At 36.0% G+C, this 21,795-nt stretch overlaps 1 protein-coding gene across 3 annotated transcripts in view; it reads left to right on the top strand.

Annotated features, from left to right (window-relative positions):
- The window catches only part of Cdk6 (cyclin dependent kinase 6), a 217,155-nt gene that overhangs the window by 47,582 nt on the left and 147,778 nt on the right, over window positions 1-21,795 (top strand). For all 3 annotated transcript variants that reach the window (XM_058582886.1, XM_058582887.1, XM_058582885.1), the window contains exon 3: window positions 7,502-7,637. In XM_058582886.1, the coding sequence (XP_058438869.1) occupies window positions 7,502-7,637 (136 nt within the window). The remainder of the gene's footprint in view (window positions 1-7,501; window positions 7,638-21,795) is intronic.

The raw sequence follows: 21,795 nt of genomic DNA, 5'->3' as shown, positions 1-21,795 counted from the left end.
CTTTCCCCTAAGTTATAATTTTGGGAAATTTCATTTGTTGAGTAAACATTTATTGAATACCTACTGTGTATCAGATACTGGACTAGGTACCATGAAGAGTTATAAGAAAAGAATAAGCAAAAGTACAAACAGGTGCTTCTAGATTAAAGTTATTTTTAATTGGCTAATCTGTTATCTCTGTCCTGCCTATAGGTTTTGAGTCCTCACCCTGTTCCCAGATACCACAGGTTTGGGGGTCTCTTAATCCATTCACTTTCATGGGGCCTTTAACATCTGTGTGACCAATTAATCTATGTGATTAATTAATGTGTTATATAAGGAAATTGTCATATAATACTGAAAATTTAACATCTAGACAGAGACCTCGAGAGGTAAGAGTGGTATCCCATTCCTAGCTATAGCTAGGGTTAGTGAATTGGTGTTTATTCTAACCTAGTGCAAATAGTCCCTGGTTTCTCAATTGGCTGGTTTCTTTTTTTCTTTTTTCTTTTTCTTTTTTTTTTTTTTTTTTTTTTTTTGTAGAGTTGGCTTTAAATTTCCAAAACTGTTTTACATTGAAACTACACTTAGCAAAATATCAACTCATCATTGTTTAGTTTGCCTGTGTTTTCTTTCTCATCTTTGATGAGATAGTGATTCACCTGGTGATTCAGAGTTCACTTATTAAATACTTTGCTCCTGTTACTGTTCCCTTCAAACAACAAATGTGTTTTTATAATATTCATTTGTTTCAACTCTAAAGTAATATTTTCCTTTTTCTCAGAACAGACTGAGGCTATAACCTCATTCTTCTTCAAATACATGAGCAATTTGAAGAATTGTGTTTAATAATGGAAGAGTGGATTTAGTGCCTGCTGTGGCACAATGGAAGAAGTCTGAATTGTGTTAGTGTCCATTTCAAGAACTCATCTTGGATAAATTAAAAATACATAAATATTGATTAATTAATTTAAAAAATAATTCATCTTGGATATGAGCAGAGCAGTATATAGGCATTCCTATATTCATTAAGTTACCCTAAATAGCTTATTTGGGGCCTAGCTAGTAGTACACCAGTTGTGTTGCTGATCATGTGGTAGGACTGTTTCCATATACAGAGATTTTACTGTTTGCTTTGTTTTCAGTATTTACTGTAGTGCGAGTCACGTCTTGTAAACTTGCCCAGTTTAGGGGATTCCCATTTCATTTGTAAAACATTTTTTGGTTAACAGATCCAAAAGATATAAACTCACAGAGCCACAATTACCAGGTGTATGTAAATAGAAATGGAAACCAGATTAATAGCAACTCTTAAAGATGAACTGAAAGATGAACTATGAAACTTTCTTATGGACACACTCTTTAAGGCTATGAAAATAAAAATGATACAGTAAATAAAAGCTCTTGGTTTTGCAATCTCTGACTAATTATGAACACAAGGGGTTTCATCCTGCTTTGGAGTTATTGTTAATTTGATATTCTTTGCATTTCCACTTTTTCAGAAATAGCTAGTGGGGAAGGGGTTGTTTAATTGAGGGTTGCAGGAGAACATGCCTCTGAGAATCTTTAAATTAATGGAACTCTGTATCTTTGTATCATTTTTAGGTACTTCGCCTTCCCCCCTCACTTCCTCTTACCTATGGAGTCCTTTCTTGTTCTGGCTTCCGTGTTCCTGTTTCTGATGAGCTTGTCTGTTTTCTTCCTTTCTCTGCATTTTCATCATAACTTGTCTCAAGTCAGACCAGGAACCTCAAGTAGGAATTGTGGGAGGAAGCTGTATGGCTCCTTAGAAGAGAGGGATTCCTGTCTGCTGCTGTCAATTACTTCTGCCCCAGGGACGTGCAAATGGAATAGTGAATAGTCTTCCAGGGAGTCAGAGAACTGGTACAGTCTCTTAGAGGACAGTACTGCTACTTAAGTGTCTGAACTTAGCTTAACATTTTGTCCACTAAATAGGACTTAGTTAAGATCAGATACCAACATTTTGAAGTCATTTAATCATTTCAAAATATGATGATAATTTTTTTGTTGTGGTAATGAAAACCCAGCTCAAACTGGGTAAGCAAATATGTGACTTCACTAGCTTATGTAACTAATAAATCCTGTCTATCAGATGAAGACCTATACAGTAGATCCCAAATAGCAAAAAAAACTGACAGAAAAAAAAAAAAAAACCGACAGCAGATAGATCAGGCACAAGGGGGTTCAGGTTCTGGACTGAGAGTCTCTCACCTACTGTCTCTTTTCTCTGGTTCTCTTCTCTATTGGTTGCATTCAGTGGAGGCTCACTAACATGGTAGCAAAGAGAGCCACTAGCAGCTGCAGGCAGGTGCCTTGCCAGTTTGGTAATCTTGTTATAAAGAGAGCTTTACTCTTCCAGAAGTTGTAGCAAAGCTCCTGGGACTAATTCTCATGGTTCCGTCTATTATCTGAAGCAATCATTGTCATTCTGTTTGTCCAGGATTGGTCACATGCCAACCCTACCCCTATCCCCAAAATCAAATGACCTGAGTGTGGGGCTGGAGTGATTTCTCAACAGGAAATAAGGATATGGTATCCAGAAGAGGTAAACAGATGCAAGAGAGGCGGAGACCCACTATGGGATACTGTGATAGGATGCAGAGGGAATTTACTTTGTTATGATACATAAAGTTGCACATAGTGTTTATAGAATTTATTTGGTACTGATTCATCCTGACTTGTATTTTTGTATATGAGTCTTTTATCCCACATCTGGTTAGTAAAACTCTCAAAGATGACTCTCTTGAATCTGTTGTTAACTATATCAAATATAACACCTACACATGGCAGATAGTGCTAAATATTTTGGGATGCTGCTGAAATAGTGATTTCCTTCTACCAGCATGCTCATCATTGGTGGCAGATACCTCTGGAGCTATACTATTCAGTGTTGGTGGAGAATAAGTTCACACACAGTCCATATTTCATGAGCAAAAAGAAAATGTCATGGCCAGTAGCCATTAGTGTAGGGCTGGTGACATATGTGAACAATAATTTTGGTGCATTCGAGCTATACCCACAGAATGTGCTTCATGGGCTTTCAAGGAAGAGATTAGATATAGGAAAAGAAAAAAAAGTTCTTCTCAATTCCAAATGTAGTTCAAATAGAATTTTGTTGTGGCCCTTAGTAGCTATGCCAGACATCCCTCGACTCTTAAACTGTTTAATGTCCAAACATTCAAGAGTATGGGGGAAAAAAAACTGACAGGAAAAAAAAAATCCTCATAGAACTTCCTGTGACAGGTCAAAGTGTAATTACAGCAAATAATACAGATTTCCCTTTTATTATAACTACAATTAGAGAGGGCTGGTGTTTTACAAAGCATGTTGTTGGGAGACCTTTTGTAAATTGTAATCTGTGAAAATCCCAGGCCTATTGAGTGTAATCCTATCTATCAGATGAAGACCTATACAGTAGATCCCAAATAGCAAGTTAAATTGAGAACATGAACAGGAAGCAGTCATTAAGAATTACAATGGGTACGATACAGAGTTAATTCAGGGAGATATTTTGTTATGAGATAATTACATCACTGGGACAGCTGGAAAGCTGAACACTGTGCTAGGCTGTAGGGCTTGTTCTCTGCCCTGCAGCTGGAGGGTCAGGACAATAGAGACAGCAGAGAACTAACTTTATGGAATGGTCAGGGGCTTGGCTGACTTAATTGTGCAATAATGACCTATCTTCCTTTTTTTGGATTGTGTTTGTGCAGCTAAACTGGATACAGAGCTTTAGTAAATGCTGAGAATCACTTTTCACTACTTTTTGAATAGACATTCACTTGGATCGCATTAACTGAAGCTTTAATGGATAAATATTGAACAGTAATTTTCCTCTAAAGTATCTGAGAGGTATTTTGTTCATATTCAGTATAGCATGATTGCATTTTTTTATGGAACTGCAGTCATGTAGTCATTGAAATGGTATTTTTGTCAGTTTACTGAATATCTAGCCAAAAAAAAAAAAAAGACATTTTAGGAAGTTGTAAGTTGTTGGTCAACACAAAGAATTATATAGTGGAAGTTATTTTCAGTGTTTATATCCAAATGTTCAGACATGTCTCAGACTCTTTTGTTTTGTAAGTGTAGAGGTTATAGGTGGCCTAGCCACATTCCTCATTGATTTATATAAATATATTACAGATTGTTAATCTCCAGCCAAATACTCGGGACTTCAGTGTTTGTTTAGCTTGGTTGGTTTTTGTGGAACTTGTTTTTTACATTAAAATGTCTATCTTTTACTACCTCTCAGAACGACTACTTGATTTGGGGTAATTCTAGAAGGAGTCAATGATGAAAAAACTCATAAATGTTATGTTCTACAACTTATAAGATTAATATTTACAACTTTTAGCTCAAAGTGAATTTGCTGCCCATTATGACTAATATAACTTAATTTTATTGTACTCATGTTTGTTAAACAATAAATTCAAAATTTCATATTTACTCATGAGAAAGTACTTCCTCAGATATTTTCCCTGAAGTAGTGGGTTTCTGGGATGTTGATGACCAGCACTGGATCCAAAGGGGGAGTATCTTGTAGCTTCTCTTAGGACTTTCACTTCCCTTGATGCCACCTGAGAATTTCGAGGGAGACTATCATGCATGCCACTTCCCAAACAAGGTTGATAATAACACTTTATAAATTTTAAAGGATTATCTCCTTGAACCTAATTGAGCAGCTTCTACTAACATCATTCTTTTGGTAGCCTAGAATATGTAAGTACACACATTAAAATTCATACAATAATATTTTGGTGTATGCAGTGTCACATGTCTCTTTAAAATTCATTCCACTCTTTAAATATTGGCAATTTAAATGAGTGCCTTTTCTCCAAAGTTTAGCATTTAAGGTGATTAGCAGTGCCTTCAGTGAGTTCGCCTTTTCGTATGTTGAGCATCCTTTGAAAGTTCATTGTTGAGTTCAATTACTGTAAGTGGCATCAGTGAATCTTAATAGATTTGAAAGAGTAGTATTATATAATTTTGAGGAAAACAACTATGTGGATTCGATGTTATTCATGGATTGTGTCATACAAAGAGTGTTTGAAAACGGTTTCAGTAGATGAAGCAATGTAGCATACTGTTAGGGCTCTTAGGTAACTTCTAAGACAACAGTTTGGGAAACAGGTGACCTTTGGGTTGTGTATTTAGGATCCTTTCATTCTTCTCATTTCATTAGGTCTCTATCTGATTTATTTTTTCTTTTGGAAATTACTGAAATGTCATTGATATAGCACAGACTTTAAATGTAATAAGAACTAGAACTGCTGAAATCAGTTTTGACTCTGCATGGTGATAAGCAGTGTATTTTTTCAGTATGATATGTATTGATTATAATGGGAAACAGTTTAAAAGTAATGTTTGAAAAGCACAACTGTAGTGGATGTGGTTAAGACCCAGTTCTTGTGCTCATATTTGATTTTAGTCATACCACTTTTGATTCATTGCTGTTTTTGCAAATAAGGAGGCTGATTCATAGTGGGATAGGGAGCAGAAGCATGGGAGGAATGGACGAACTCTAGATAGGGTAAAGGAGTTGGAGGGGAAGGGAGGGGGCATGGGGCAATTAATGATGGTGAAATGTGATGATCATTACTATCCAAAGTACATGTGTGAAGACATGAATTGGTGTGAATATACTATGTATACAACCAGAAATATGAAAAATTGTGCTCTACATATGTAATAAGAATTGTAATGCATTCTGCTGTCATATATAAATTTTTTAAATTACATTAAAAAAATAGAATCTGGATGATTTTGGAACTACTATGTCTCCTTCAAAAGGAAGGAAAAAGTGAAGTTGCCCAAGGACGTGGATTTAATAAAAATAAGATGGCTTAAAGGAGTATATGCATAAATGGTAGTTACCGCATTATCAAGTTCAAAGATCAGTTTTGATAAACTTCCCCAGTATTATACCCATGCATGATAGCAATCATACTTTTCATCATAATGGAACTTAGAAAAATTATTAAACAATCTTTAATAAATTTAATTAGGAGTTTTTATTTTATCAGAATATTTTTCCAGAATAGATTAGCTAAGGGAAAATAACAATTGTAGAAGTATATTTTAAAGCAAAAATTAGAAAATTTGGAATTAGGGAATATGAGGGAAAGATTCCATTGATTTTGGTTAATTTTAATGTAGTTAGAGAACTCACTTCAAACTGCCCATAACTGAACAATAGTTTGAATCTGGCTGTGACATGTATAGAGTTGTTGGTATTCTCTTGTTTGCCCCACCAGATTTAAATTAATTGCAGTCTTCTTTAGATACTTTTAAATTTTAGTTTAGATTCACAGAGAAATACCAAATGTTGTGGGGCCTGTATCGACCAGAAATGTAGTAGAGTGCATGTTGAACCAACAAGGCATTGGAAATTTAATAAAAGCAATATACAAACCACACAAATAGGAGTATTTTCGTAATTTGGGAGATATATAATATTTAGTTTCTTTGAAGAGGATATTCAAATTTTTTTTAGTAGTAATTGGACACAATACCTTTATTTTATTTATTTATTTTTATGTGGTGCTGAGGATCAAACCCAGCACTTCGCACATGCTAGGTGAGTGCCCTACTGCTGAGCCACAACCCCAGCCCCAGTATTTGTTCAGTATTTTTAATGAAAAATAATATGAATAGCATTTTATTAGCTTTTCCTTAGTAATTATAATTAGTCCTGTTAACTGTACAAATCAGTAGGTTTTGTACATCATGCATGTATCTGTTTGCCTTCCCTGGGGCCTCTCTTCCTCCTCCCCCATCCCATTCTCTTTCCCTGATAGTCTGACTTATGTTTTCAAAAGCCCTTTTTGTTGTTTTTAAAACTTAAATTTTGAATTAGTTGTAAGGTTTTTAATGGGAAAAAATGGATGTGTTTATCCAAACAGATAATTAATTATATTTGTTAATCTGTGTTTTTATCATTTAAGGGCACTATAGTTAACCAATGCAGGTTTTTTCCTTCAAAAATAGAAATTTTGAAATCTCACATCGTTTATATTGTGGAATGATGTAATCAAGCTAATTAACAAATCCACATATTTTTCATATGTTGTGGTAAAAAACATTTAAAATTTGCACTTTCAGTCATTTTGAAATATACAGTGCATTACTATAATTCTCTGTTGTGTATAATAATTCACCAGAATATCAAAGCTTCACATTATTCCCTATTAATATATACAATTATTATCTGTAAATTGAAAACAAAAATTTTAAAGAGTGACTTTTTAAAATTTCAGTATTGATTAACAGGATATTTGAATTTTAAGACTTTTAAAGAACTTATGCCCTTTCCAGGGAGATAATTTGAAGGCTCTCCATATTCTATCATACTTGTTTTCCCAGGCATGGTTGTGTCACTATCACAAGGAACAATCAACACTGGCCTTTTTTTCTTATGAGGTGAAACAGGAATCTGTGTAAGACATACAGCTAGCTTTTTTGCTCATTTCACTTACTTATGTCTCTTCCTTTTTTCTTCTAGGCTGTTTGATGTGTGCACAGTGTCACGAACAGACAGAGAAACCAAACTAACACTAGTGTTTGAACACGTTGATCAAGACTTGACCACTTATCTGGATAAAGTTCCGGAGCCTGGAGTGCCCACAGAAACCATAAAGGTACAGAGAATCATCTTTCTGCCTGGTCAGGCAGTCCATGGTTATAGTCTATTTAGCAATAACATTCTCTCCCTCTGAAAATTGCTACAATTAGAGCTCTTGGATCTCAGTATATGATTAAAATATCAAGTAAGAGAGTATTTCAAGAGTATACTTGATATTAAAATATCAACTATATATTAAAATATCAAGTAAGAGAATTATTAAAAGAATGGGATATAATCTGATTCTTTGAATATCAATAGAGTGGGATATTCAAAGAATGGGGTGTAATCCAGTTTATTAATTTTAGGATGAAGTGAAATTAACCCTTCAGTTTGTTGTTGCTGTTTTAATTTTGTTTAGTTGTTGATGGATCTTTATATTTTATTTATTTATATGCAGGGCTGAAAATTGAACCCAGTGCCTCATAAACGCTAGGCAAGTGCTCTACCACTGAATCACAACCCCAGCCCCATAATCCTTCAGTTTTAATGCATATTAAAATTATTTAAAATATCTATTTGTACTTTATCTGTGTAGTGTAGTAAATATAGCTCAGTCTTTTTCTGGTGGTCCATGGCCTCTGAGGGACATAATTTAAACATCATTCATTAGCACATTGTATGTTATAGTTGTATACTGATTATAGGACATACCTATGTTATGTAAAGCTGAATTACTGGTTTGGGGCTCTTTTTTTTTTTTTTTAGTACTGAAAAAACACTTTTTATTTATTTATTTGTTTATTTATTTTTTATTGGTTGTTCAAAACATTACAAAGCTCATGATATATCATCTTTCATACATTTGACTCAATTGGGTTATGAACTCCCATTTTTACCCCAAATACAAATTGCAGAATCACATCAGTTACACACTCACATTTTTACATAATGGCATATTAGTGACTGTTGTATTCTGCTACTTTTCCTATCCCCTACTATCCCTCCTCCCCTGGGGCTCTTTTTTTCTTTCATATTTTTTCTCATTCAGAGAAAGACCAAGTGCCAGGTTATATGCCAAACTCCTAGAGTGTAAAGATGAATAAGACGTACTTTCTGCCCCTTCAGGTCAGCAAGCCAGATGCAGTGTATTGACTACAAGTTTCTTTTTCCCTTATGACTAATGGGAAAAGCTGCTTATAAAGTTTTATTGGCCCTAACTTGGGTTCTCTGTACCTGACTTTCCCAGTAGATCTGTGCACATCATGGCGAGGTCTGCATTTACACCTTTTTGTCTATGTGAATTAGGTGGCTTCTTTAAACAGACTCCCTTAGACATCATTCATTGTTTAAAAATGAGTTATAGAACTCAGCATTATTTTATTTACTTACTTTTAACATTTTTATTGGTGCATTATGGTTATACATAATGGTGGGGTTCATTTTGACACATTCACACGTGTTTAGAATATAATTAGCTGCATTCCAATCCCCAGAACTTCCACTTTTTCTCCCCTCCTTCTATCTCCTAATCCCCTTCTTCTGCTCTACAGATCTTCCTTTATTTATTGTTTATTCAATTGGTGTTTTATAGATATACATAAAGGTGGAAATCACTGTGGTATATTCCTGTATGTACGTAGCGTAATTTGGTCAATTTTATCCTTCAGTTCCTTCCTTTTCCCATTTTTCCTCCTTCACCCTCAATATCTTTCCTCTTCTCTATGATTCTCCCTTTTATTTTCTTGGGATTCCCCACCCACTTTTTAATTTTTTTTTTTTTACTTCTTTCTAGCTTCTACATATTCGAGAAAGCATTTGACCTTTGACTTTCTGAATCTGGTTTATTTCACTTAATGTAATGTTCTCCAGATCCATCTATTTACCAGCAGATGCCATAATTTCATTCTTCTTTATGGCTGAGTAATACCGCATTGTGTATACATACCACATTTTTTTAAAATTCATATCCGGATATCTGGGCTGGTTCCATAACTTGGCTATTGTGAATTGTGCTTTTATAAACATTGGTGAGAGCCTATATCACTATAGTATGCGGATTTGAGTTCCCTGGGATAAATACCAAGGACAGAGATAGCTGGGGTATATGGTGGTTCCATTCCAAGTCATTTAAGGAATCTCCGTAAAGTTTTCCACAGTGGTTTTACTGATTTCAACATCATTTTAGATAGGAGTTGATATATGGAAGTAGTTGTTGTTCTCAACAGAGTAAGAAATGTCTTTGAGTGACAGCTTGATGATGTTCCCAGAGACTGATACGTCTAGCATTTAATCTAATAAATGACTTATTCATTCGATTTTAGACAAAGGAGTAAGATACATTCGTATGCTTTCTTCAGATATAACTTTCTTCAGATATAACACAGAGTATATTTTCTCCCATCTGGCATTCATAAAAGAATGTGGTGCTCATCAGTGGTCCTGTTTCTTCCTGAGCAGTTGCAAGGATATTAAAGCCTCTTGAATTTTGGTGTTCCTTGTCACGTGTTCTTGGCCCCTTCTCTCTCTGCCACCCCTTTTTTCCTCTGGTGGTCTGTGGCATCCCTGTAGCTTCATTTCTTTCCTCTATGAGCTTGTCAAAAATCGGTGTTCAGCATGCAGAGCAAGCCCTGTCCCTTCTTGTTTTCTGTTTTCTGATCACATTGGACTAATCGAGATTCTCCTAGTGTGTGATGCGTGACTTCCTATCTCAATGGCCCTCTTTCTTATGACATTTCTTTTGCTCCCCCCACCAATAACTGTCTGCTTAAATTTTTCAAGGCCCACCCCAGATACCATTTGATCTGGATGTCATCTCATGTGCCTTATGACACTTGTCCTGCATATGTCTACTTCTTTATTGTTTTGTACTTTTAATTGTGATTACTTATGTACACATCTTACCTATTCATGCATTCTTGTATCATGACTATGCCATTCACAATGATTTATACATATAGGTACTCAATAAGTAAGAAACATTCTGAAGCTTTCTTCAGATATAACTATTTAAAAATTATTTTTAAAATGACTTCCAGTAGTTTAAATAGACTACCAAAATAAATAATATTAGCTTTTTGATACATTTCTAAGTTATTTTTGGCCTGCCATTTATATTTTAAGCAGCAAGACAAGATAACCATATATTTATACCATACATTTCCACCTTCATGGATTTTTTTTTTAGCTTTACATTAAATTCTCTTAGGATATTATAAGCTACTGAGGGGAATTATTTGCAGATGTATTGTGCAGTTTAAATGATTGATGAGCCAAAATGATACATTGATCAGACAGGAGTAGAAATTAAGTGGAATAGGAATATTTTCAACAGTCGTTATGGAGGGGCAAGCAGGATAGGAATAGGAACAGGCAAAAGGGTGGTCACCAAAGTGAGATATAGGGGAGGAATAAGGGAATGACTGAGCTGGGAATTGGGGTGTGTATCAGGAGGTGGTTATTACTGGAAGCTTTTGAACAAAGTGACTTGTTAAACGTTTTTTGCAAGTTTTTTTCTTCTATATCCAGGGAAAGGGAGTGTCACTTCATTCAGTGTTAACAGAAGATTCTCTTGGAGGCTGTTAAATTTCTTCTGCCATCAGGGTCAGTACTCCCACTGATCCTGTGGAGACCAAATTAGCTGGCCAGAATGGTGATGAGGGCAAGGGGTTCTGGTTATTTAAAATCAATAGTTTATATTTAATAATGTATTGATGTTTTTAAAATAAAATATAACCACGGTCCAATAGTTCCAGCAATTAATTTGAGTGTTAATGATTAATCGAACTTTTTTTTTTAACTAACTTAAGGGCTAATTAATTAGAAGTCCTGTTTTTGACAATTCTCTTTGCATTAATATACCAAAATACTTCCTAAAATCTTTTTCAAAGGATTCAAATATAAGTATTGACATTGTCTTGCACATATTGGAACATCTCATGTTGTCAAAATAATTATAAGAATGTAAAATATGTTAACACAGCTAAGGGAATTTTCTTCTACCAGCTGTGTTTTCTGTGGCACTGTTTACCTGTTAACTGGCCACTGAAATTCAGGATATTCTAGTACCCATTCAGGGCCAAATTGCATTAGAACTTGGATAAAACTGGAATGCTCCATAGTATGTATAATACAAGATACGATAGGGGGAAAATCTTTTGTTTACCATTTCATCCACATGTTTATTAGTAAGAATAACTCATGGTCGGCTTACAGATTATCATCTGACAGTTTCAAATGCTTTAATATCAAAAAATAAAAAGACATAGACATACCTGAAGCCCTAAGTATTTGTGGAGGTCGATAGCTGAGTTAACTCATCAAGGAAATCCCATACTGCACAGTCCTCATAATAGACTTTGATAAAACAAGTTAAGGGTGCAGGACTGAGCTGAACATTGTTGTGAAGAAGCTCCTAAAAATAAAACAAAATCATTTTTGAAGACACCCATTCTAAATAAACAAACACATGTGCACATCCCATTCATACTTCATCTTAAGGTTCGCATCACATTCTTTGATCTCTGTTCGTGATGTCCTTGAGGTTCACCCATTCTTGGTTGACAGTGACATTTGGATAAAGGAGCCTATGAAGTCAGCAGATATTCTCATGCTGCCTCATAGGCTGATTATTGACATATCTTGCTTTCTTCTTTTTGATTTAGAATATTGTCTTTGGGTTTGTTCAATTATAGAGGATTTCAGGGCCATCTTTAGTATTTTTATATCACTTGAGGTTTAACACTGTTTCCCATGATTTCCAGTCTTAAACTGATAAGGTAATAAATGACACCTTAACAACTGTATTATTTTTTCCTTTTAGAGTTTATGATAAGTTTGGAGTATCTGCTTTTAGATCACCTTCCATTTGTAAGGGGCTTTATTTTAAAAAATTCTAAAAAGCTTTCATTTTTTTTATTTGCCACCCTATAAGAAAGGGTCAGAAAGAACTGTAAATTTTTTCCCTCACCGTTTTCCTTAGTCATTTGGAGCTGCTACCCAGAAAAAGAACTACATGACAGATTAAATCTGAGGAGAGGCTGCCAGGTAAAGAACAGAATGCCCCTGTTTACTGAACTGCTCAGCTACCCATACAGTAAATATGGTATCTTTCCTAGGGTGTAACCTGTGCTATCAACCATCTCATAAACTCTCTGGGAACCTACCTTGGACATTCTCTGCATGTTACATGTTTGATAAAACTGGCGCTGTAATTTCACAAGTTTGAAGCACTGAAAGGTCACACAAATCAGAGGCCTCTCTGAAATAGGACAGGGCTCTTTCAGCTCAAAACCATGTGGTCTCTTTTCATGACTCAATTTTGAATAAAAATCATGTCTGTGTAGCCCTATGATAAATTACTCCATAGAGCTTGAGAGGGCCCAGAAGGCTCAAGGTTCATGTGTCTGTGTGGGTCGTGTGCTCTGTAGATTAGATTTCATTTTATCTTCAATGGAAATGTTTCTTCGTGATTTCTGTTGGTTCTGATATTTTCAGTAAGAGATAAAATGTACTATTAGGTTTGTTTTACAAAACCCAGATAGCAGAGACTGACACACACTCTTAATAGCACCTGTTTTTTGCCTCTGGGAAATATCTGCTTTCATGACTAATATCTGCTTGCAGTAAACAGGGGCTCTGATGTCAGTATGGGATGCCCAGGGCCAATTCATTTTTCTTGATTTGACATAATGCAAAGTGACTGCCCTGTCCCCTGTACTGCGGGTGAGGAAAGTCTCCCAGATCCTCCCTTCCTGTCACTCCTAAAGTAACCAAGCCACGGGCCCCCTGGGCTCCTGGTGGTCTCCACTTTGCCTGAATTAGGAGCAGGTGATTTGTCTCATCTTTGCAGGACACAGAGCAAATTAACATGAAAATATCGCTTCTCAGAAAACAAGGCAGGCTTGAATGCCCTGTCACTGCTGGTCATTAGCCATCTGCCACCAACACTCATACTCTGTTTATCACATTTGAAATTCAGAGCAGATGTTGCATAATAAGGTGATCCCAAAAACAAGGCAAGAAAATCAAAGAACAAATACTCCATAATAATGATAAAGATCTTGGAAGGAAATTTTTTCAATCTAATATCATGACTGGATTAATTGACTAGACCATGTTTTTAGACACACACACACACATATGCACACACACCTCTTTCCTGGTGCAAAGTCCTTTTCATAGTAACAGAAAAATTTCAAAGAAAATATATGTATAAAAGATGCCTGATAGGACTGTTTAATAAAATTTCTTTTAATAGTGGAGCATTGTAATAATACTAGTTAACCACACTGGTGAGTCATGCCACTTTTACTGTAAGATGGGCCTGGGTTTACAACAGTTTTATTTAAAATAACTCACTCCTGCAGTACATTTGGATCTCCTAAGCCTTTTATCTCGCCACCATGGTTTCCCAGTTTCTTTCTTTCTTGGTTCTCAACAACCTACCTTCCCTATATCCTTTCCCCTCGCTCTCCCCCTGCCACCTGCCTCCCTGCCCCACTGTGCCCACCATCCCCACTCTTAATCTCTGCCCCTCTCTCAACATCCCTTGGCTGTGCCTGCCCTGCTATTCTTCTTCAGTCCTCAGCTTTAGGCTTTCCCTCCTGAGTCCCAAGATTCTTTCATCTTATTTCTACTGCCCTTCTACATGAATGTAGCATTTTATAAGATTGTCTATTATAATCTTTTTTTGGGGGGTGTACCGGGGATTGAACTCAGGGACACTCAACCACTGAGCCACATCCCCAGCCCTATTTTGTATTTTAATTTAGATACAGGGTCTCACTAAGTTGCTTTGCACCTCGCCATTGCTGAAGCTGACTTTGAACTCGCAATCCTCCTGTCTCAGCTTCCCGAGCTGCTGGGATTACAGGCGTGTGCCACCGTGCCCGGCTATCTTCTTTATCTAATGCATTTATGCACATTCTATATTCTTACAATGCCTTATAAAAAGTGTATTATTAATGTGTTTAAAGACATTTTGATTTTTTAAAAGCAGGCATCCAGACTTTACCAGGAATAGGACGGATGTTTTGTGGAAAGTTAATTTGAATATAGTCTTTTGACTCAAAAGAAATGTTTTCTCCACACAAACCACAACCTTGCCCTGCTACCCCACCCTGCACATACTCCAGTTTTGGTTTTTGTTGTTGTTGTTGTTTTGGGGAAGAAGAATATCATATTTGTAACTAAACAAAAAAGTTCAGCAGTTAGTCTGAGAGTAGATCAAGTTAAAGGAGTGCCAACACTGGGCCATCAACTAGAATAGGAAAGGTGATTAGAAGACCAGCAAGTCAACATTGAGTTTACTTCAAATTTAGGAGGAAATATAGAGTGAATAAGCTGTAAAAAAAAAAAATTAAGCTGTAAAAATTGCAATAATTAATACTTCCAAATTCTTAAGCCCAGAGAGAAATAAACTCCCAGTTGTGTAATCTTTCAGTCACATACTAGCAATTTCCATTTGTTCCCCCTACCATCAGAAACAAGTATACTGTATTTTCTAGTGCCTTTCACGCCAAGTGAAAACTTTCTGTAACTCAAGGGATTTATTCAGGGCAATCCAGAGTTTGAGGACTCTCCCAGAAACAAATGTTATGCAAACTCCCTGCTCTTTGTAGTAGCTGAAAATATCTAGAGGGAAAGAGAACAGAATTATGCAAATACATGATATTCTTATTATAAACCATAACAGAGTTATTTAGTGGTTTGTTTCCCCCCCAAACAGGAAATAAGGGTTAAAAAAAAAGTGTCTTTCTAAAGGTGCCATAAGACTGAGTCACTAAAACAAATACTGACTCACTAAGGAGACAAATGACACTTTGCAGATTAAACTAATAGCAGATAAGTTGGGCTGCTTTAGAAATTGCCTCCTCACCTTAGGCATTGAATCTTTTTATTGAGTTCATTAAAAAGTTAGAGGCAGTGTATACTCCATCTGTATCACCATGGTGACAGATAACAGAGGGGTGTTCTGCATGGAAGAGGGCTATTCCTTATCTGAATTCAATGTGTCCTTAAGCTCCCTGCTTGCAGTCTCCTTTTCTTGTGAACATCTGAAGCTTTACCATCAAACCTCTTCTCTTCCTTGGCCACACCTTCATGCCCAGCGTGTTAATTCAGGGAAGAATCTTCAGACATTTATCCTCCATCCAGCCTGGTGGTTTCCCCACGCTCTCCCTGTGTAGAGTTAACCCACCATTTGACACCTCACTCCCTAAACATTGGCCAGGAATCCTCTCCCCAGTTTGAGGCATCGTTCTTGGTTTCTTGCTTTCCTTTAGTCTTCATCTGTTCCATCAGTAAGTACTTTTGGTTTTATCCTCAAAAGATAATCCCCAATCCAGCTACTTCTCTTCTTTCTTCGTTACTTAGAACTCTAGACCAGCCCATCAAACAACAAGCTGCTTCTGTTCCTGCCCTTTCGTGGACCATCCTCCATAAAGCAACCAGGGGGACCTGGTTAAAGCACAAGTAAAATTGTGTCACTCCCCTACTGAAAACGAGCTATGTGGTTTTTCCCGTGGCCTATAGGATAATGTCAGAAGTCCTCTTTCATATAGTGTTCCCCTCCCCCTCGCCACTCTGGTCTACCCCTGTCCTTCCCCTTGTTTGCTGTCTTTCAAGCACACTAGTCTTCTTTCTGTTCTTCCAACATGCTTCCAGCTCAGACTCCATATTCCTATTGTTCATTCAATTTGGAACGCTTTGCACCTCCCAACTCCTATTACATCCTCCCCATTCCCTCTCTGACTTTCTCAGCAGTACCTTCACATCTAGTTATACTTTATTACATTACACCATATTATCCTATTTTATCTTCTCCATAGCTGAAAATTATATTGTTTATTTTTTAATGTTTGTTATTTACCTTTCCCAACTAGAAAGTAAGAGACTCGAAGTCAGAACTCCAATTTCTTGCAGAATCCCTAAGATCAGCACACTACCTGGAACAGAGGCTTGTGTTCATAATTACTAGGTGCTAACCTTGTCGTTAACTCTGAAATGTAGATCTCAATATCCCCAAGGGAATGGTACTTTTTCATGGGCAAACTTTTTTTTAATTATATTAAGAAAAAATAAGACAGAGGACGTCATACCTCATCACATCCACTTTGCTCTTGCACATTCAGTTCTTTAGAGTGGGCAGGGTCTCTGGGATTATCCATATGGTAGCTAAGAAGTTCCTTGATTGACTTGGGTTAGGTATAACCTAGGGGCTGAGGAGTTAGCTCAGTGGTAGAGCTCTCAGCACCACAGAATCAAAAATTAAATAAAACAGATATGATCTAAAACCAATAACTACTCCCCACTAGAACTATAAATCATTTTGTTCTTTAATATAGTTCTTAACTAAATTCTAAAAATTATTTTTTCAGGATTCATGTAAAAAACATGTTTTTTATTAAAAATGGGAAATCAACGCCAATGATGAAATGATGCTGTGAATCTTGACCTTATTTCTCAGAAGTATATATCTAACAGATAATCTTGTTATTTACACATTTGTTTTTGTACTAGGGATTGAACCCAGGACACTTAACTACTGAGCCATATCCACAGCCCCTTTTTATTTTTTATTTTGAGACAGGGTCTCACCAAGTTGCATAGGGCCTCACTAAGTTGCTGAGGCTGGCTTTGAATTTGTGATTCTCCTGCCTTAGCCTCCTGAGTCGTTGGGATTACAGGTGTGTGCCACCATGCCCAGCTTACATTTTTTTAATAAAAAGATTACTTTCCATACATCCACCATTGTATGCAAAGATATTCCCCCTCTGCACCATGAGAAGTAGAAACATCAAAAGGTTGATTTATTGGTTTGGGGTTTTTTGTTGGTGGTGGGGGTGGCTGTACTAGGGATTGAACTCAGGGGCACTTTACCACTGAGCCATATCTCCATGCCTTTTTATTCTTTATTTTGAGACAGGGTATTGCTAAGTTGCTTAGTGGCTCACTATAATGCTGAGACTGGCTTCAAACTTGCAATCCTCCTGCCTCAGCCTCCTGAGTTACTGGGATTACAGGCATGCACCACCATGCCTGGCTGAATTTTTTTTTTTATCTAATTTAAAATACTATTCTATAGTTATTCATTTGGATTTTTATCATCCTTGCCCAGATATTTCACATATGTATTGTGAAATTTTGAATTTGAAAAATACCATGTTACTAGACAATTGCTAACAATTTGCAATATTATCATTACTGAATTTTAAGTTAAGAACAGACATGTATAAGATGAATCTATCATTTACTTAAAATCATATCTATTTCTCATTTCTAAGCAAGGTAGAAAAGATCAATCAAGTCTTTTCACTGCAATTAAGAAAATAATTATTGATGGTATATATCTGTTGGATGAATAAATTCTTTCACAAAAGTTTGTACAGTGGAGCCTTGTAAACCAGTGGTGCCAATTAGAAGAATCCGATGTCTCCAGCATGAGATGCTGTTGCAGTTACTATCATTCTGCTCTTTCTCTTCTTCACTGTCACTATGTAAGAGTAAAATTCTCAAAATTATTGACTCCCATGGTAAATCAAGTGAGGAGAATTTGGCCTGAATTGGGGTTTATATATTTAAACAGGGACTCTTTGCTAAATATCAGGGCACTGTGACATTTAAAGTCTTAGATAGTATGAGTTGAGGTTGTGGCTCAGTGGTAGAGTGCTCGCCTAGCATGCATGAGGCACTGGGTTTGATCCTCAGCACCAAATAAATGTAAAATAAAAATATTGTGTCCACTTAAACCTAAAAAAAAAATTTTTTTAAATAAAGTCTTAAATAGTAAAAGAGAATTCCTTGAATACTGGAAATGACGAAACATAATTCAAATCTCTGAAAAACCGGGCAGCTGCTGTCATTGCATGGTTTAATTAGAAACTGGGAAAATATAGTAAACCTAATAGATATTGAAAAAAATGCACCACTAATAAAAGACTGATTAAGACTCAGGTAAACATTATGGTCTGTTTCTACAGCTGTTTCTCTGCCATGCCACATTTCTTCAAATGTGGCCAGTGAATCCCCTGCATCTCAAAATGACTGCCCTGCCCTAACTGATCTCCCCTTCCCAAACATAAATCTCAGGAGGGAGTTTCTAAATAAGTACCCTCTGGTGACATTTGTAGACAGTGAGTTCAAGAAATACTCCTCTACATTTTTACATAGGACACAACTTGGAAATGGAAAATGCCCACCTTATGTTCTGAGGTGACTCTGAGCACTTGAATATTCTCTGTGCACAGGCTGCCCCAGATCAGAAGGCTAACATCTCAGCCCAGATGAGGTCAGGTGTGGCATTTTAACTAAAGTCATCTGCATCTATGAAACTTGTTCCTTACCACTGAAGATTTATTACTTAAGATGTTCCGTTGGAAAATTTTAACTCATTAGTAGGAGATGTGAATTAAAGAGAACATTCTTAGAAATATGAGAATGCCAACTAAAACTTCTTAAGCCACCCAGAAATCCATCCTTTAAAAAAAGCATTCATGATGTATTATGATTTGACCTTTGAAAGATGTTTTTTGTTTCCTATATGCTTATGTTTTTACAGTTCCCTGTGGTCTTAATTAGTAAACTGTTACCAGAGTTGCAAGTGTGATTGGTCAAAATTCTTACCCTTTTTTTAATAGGTGGGGAAAAGAGTAGTTATTGTAATTTATGAAATCTAAGTGAATTGTTGTCGTAGGCTTTAGTGCTGACATCAATGTGGCCAAACACAGTACTCTCTTTGAGGCTTATATATTAGAAGCCATGAGTGCCCAAAATCTAGTTTTCTCCTAGTTGTGATTTAAAGCCTTCTACAAGTACATAGCTTTGTTGATTTTTTTATATTTACCATTTTTCACTGCTATCCCTGACCATAATTGTTAATTTTTCCTTCTTTGGACAAAACCAAAGAAAATATTTATCATTCTCCTGAAGTATAGTCATACCACTTTTAGATTAGAAAGCTAAAATAGAACACAGCAGAGATTGGGGATTGCAAGGCATGGGTCTCACTATGAATTAAATTTAGGAACTACATCATTGAAGGTCAAGTCTCCCTTTAACAGTCAGGTATAGATTGATCTTGAAATAGTTAACCTCAATTTAAGATAAAGAATTGAAAGCAGAGTCTTAAAGAGACATTTATACATCCATGTTCCTGGAATCATTATTCACAATGGCTAAAACATGGAGCAACCAAGCCTCTATTGCAGGTGAATGATGAACAAAATGTTTGTATGAAACCATGAAATAATACTCAGCTGTGAAAAGGAAGGAAATTCTGACATACGCTGCAACATGGGTGAACCTTGAGGACATTCTTCTAATACATGAAATAAGCCAGTCACAACAGGACAAATGCTGTATGATTCTGTGTATGTGAGAACTTAGTCAAATTCATAGAGACAGAAAGTAGAATTGATTACCAGGAGTTGGGAAGGACAGGAAATAGGAAGTTACTGTTTTAATGAGCATGGAGCTTCAATTTTGCAAGATGAGAATAATTCTGGAGGTGGATGGTGGTGATGGGTGCTCAATAATATAAATGCTCTTAATACCACTGAACTGTACATTTAGAAATCATTAAGATGGCAAATTTTTTTAAGAGAGAGAGAATTTTTTAATAATTATAATTATTATTATTTTTAGTTTTTGGTGTACACAACATCTTTATTTTCATTTTTTTTGTGGTGCTAAGGATCGAACCCAGTGCCCCGCGCATGCCAGGCGAGCGCATTACTGCTTGAGCCACATTCCCAGCCCAAGATGGCAAATTTTATCTTAGGTGTATTTTACCACAATAAAATATTTTATTTAAAATTAAAAAAAAAATTCTATGAACACAATTTAGTATGGAGCGGACACTTGAAACATTCCTTGTTGACATTTCAATCTTCTAATATATCACATGTTAATATTCAAACCTGGAGCAAAGAAATTCACCACCACCCATACCTAAAGGAATTACCCCAAAGTAATTTAAGTTAACAAAAAGCACATAACTGTCTCTGCCTCCTGATTGCCATGTCTTGAGCTGTTTCCTTTTCTACACCCCTTCCCCATGATGTTCTTGGACCCCAGGGATTTGGAGAGAGACTTCTGAAACTGTCTCACCAAATTACATGGAATATGACAGTGAAACCTGCAAACCACCAAATACAAAAGAGGAAACAAAATATCATTAAATAAATAACCAATAACAAAACTTCAAACTCTTCAGATGTTATAATTATCGGACACAAGTCATACAATGCAGCATGTGTAATGTTTTAAAGATATACATGAGAAAACAATTAACATCAGCAAAAAAGGAGATAACACCAAAATGAGTTAAAATATAAAGAATAAAATTTACAGAAACAAAAATGCATACAATGAATGAACGTTAACAACAGAACAAGGATGAATGCTAACAACAGAAAAAGAACCAGTGAAAACATGAGTTAACTAGAAAATAGCTTACAGGAAATTACCAGAAAGCAAGAGAAGAGATGGGAAGAGAAGGAAGGACAGAAAGAATTAAAGAGAAAAATGAAAAGTAAAGTAAAGGAAATAGAGGAGACTGAGAAATCTCACTTATCTAATTGGAGTTTCAGAAGAGTAACATGAAGGATAGGTAGTTCAAATAGATAATGGCTGAATTTTTCTTTCTTTGTTTGTTTCCTTTGTTTTTTTTTTTTTTTTTTTTTTTCAAATACTGGGGATTGAACTGAGGTTCACTTTACCACTGAGCCACATCCCCAGACCTATTTTGTATTTTATTTAGAGTCAGTATCTCACTGAGTTGCTGGGGGCCTTACTAAGCTGCTGAGGCTGGCTTTGAACCCAAGATCCTCCTGCCTCAGCCTCCAGAGCCGCTGGGAATACAGGCATGCACCACCACTCTGGCTTGAATTTTTCAAGATTTCTCCAGAATCTGGAAATATAATGCCTCTTGTTCAGGGTAAATAAAATCAAACCCACAGTATCTTCAAAAGGTTGAGGAAACATATACTTGCATTCATGTGAAATTCGCTGCATGAATTTGACTGACAGAACAACAGCTGAAGAATGCATTTGAAAGAGAAGGAAGGTTATGCCAGAAAGAAGGTCTAAGAAGAAACACAGGATAAGAATAGAAAATGGCAAATGTAGCATTAATGTAAAGAATACATAAAATAAAAATGAAGCTTTTTATCTCAACTGTACTGGATATCCCGACAATCCAACTGAAAACTATGGAAAATGTGAGGAAAAAA

The sequence above is a fragment of the Marmota monax genome, unplaced genomic scaffold (genome assembly GCF_021218885.2).
Source record: "Marmota monax isolate L192 unplaced genomic scaffold, Marmota_monax_Labrador192_F-V1.1 WCK01_AAM20220418_F8-fsc00264, whole genome shotgun sequence".
Taxonomy (NCBI): domain Eukaryota; kingdom Metazoa; phylum Chordata; class Mammalia; order Rodentia; family Sciuridae; genus Marmota; species Marmota monax.
The sequence above is the reverse complement of the archived record's forward strand: the minus strand, read 5'-3'. Positions and strand labels throughout refer to the sequence as shown.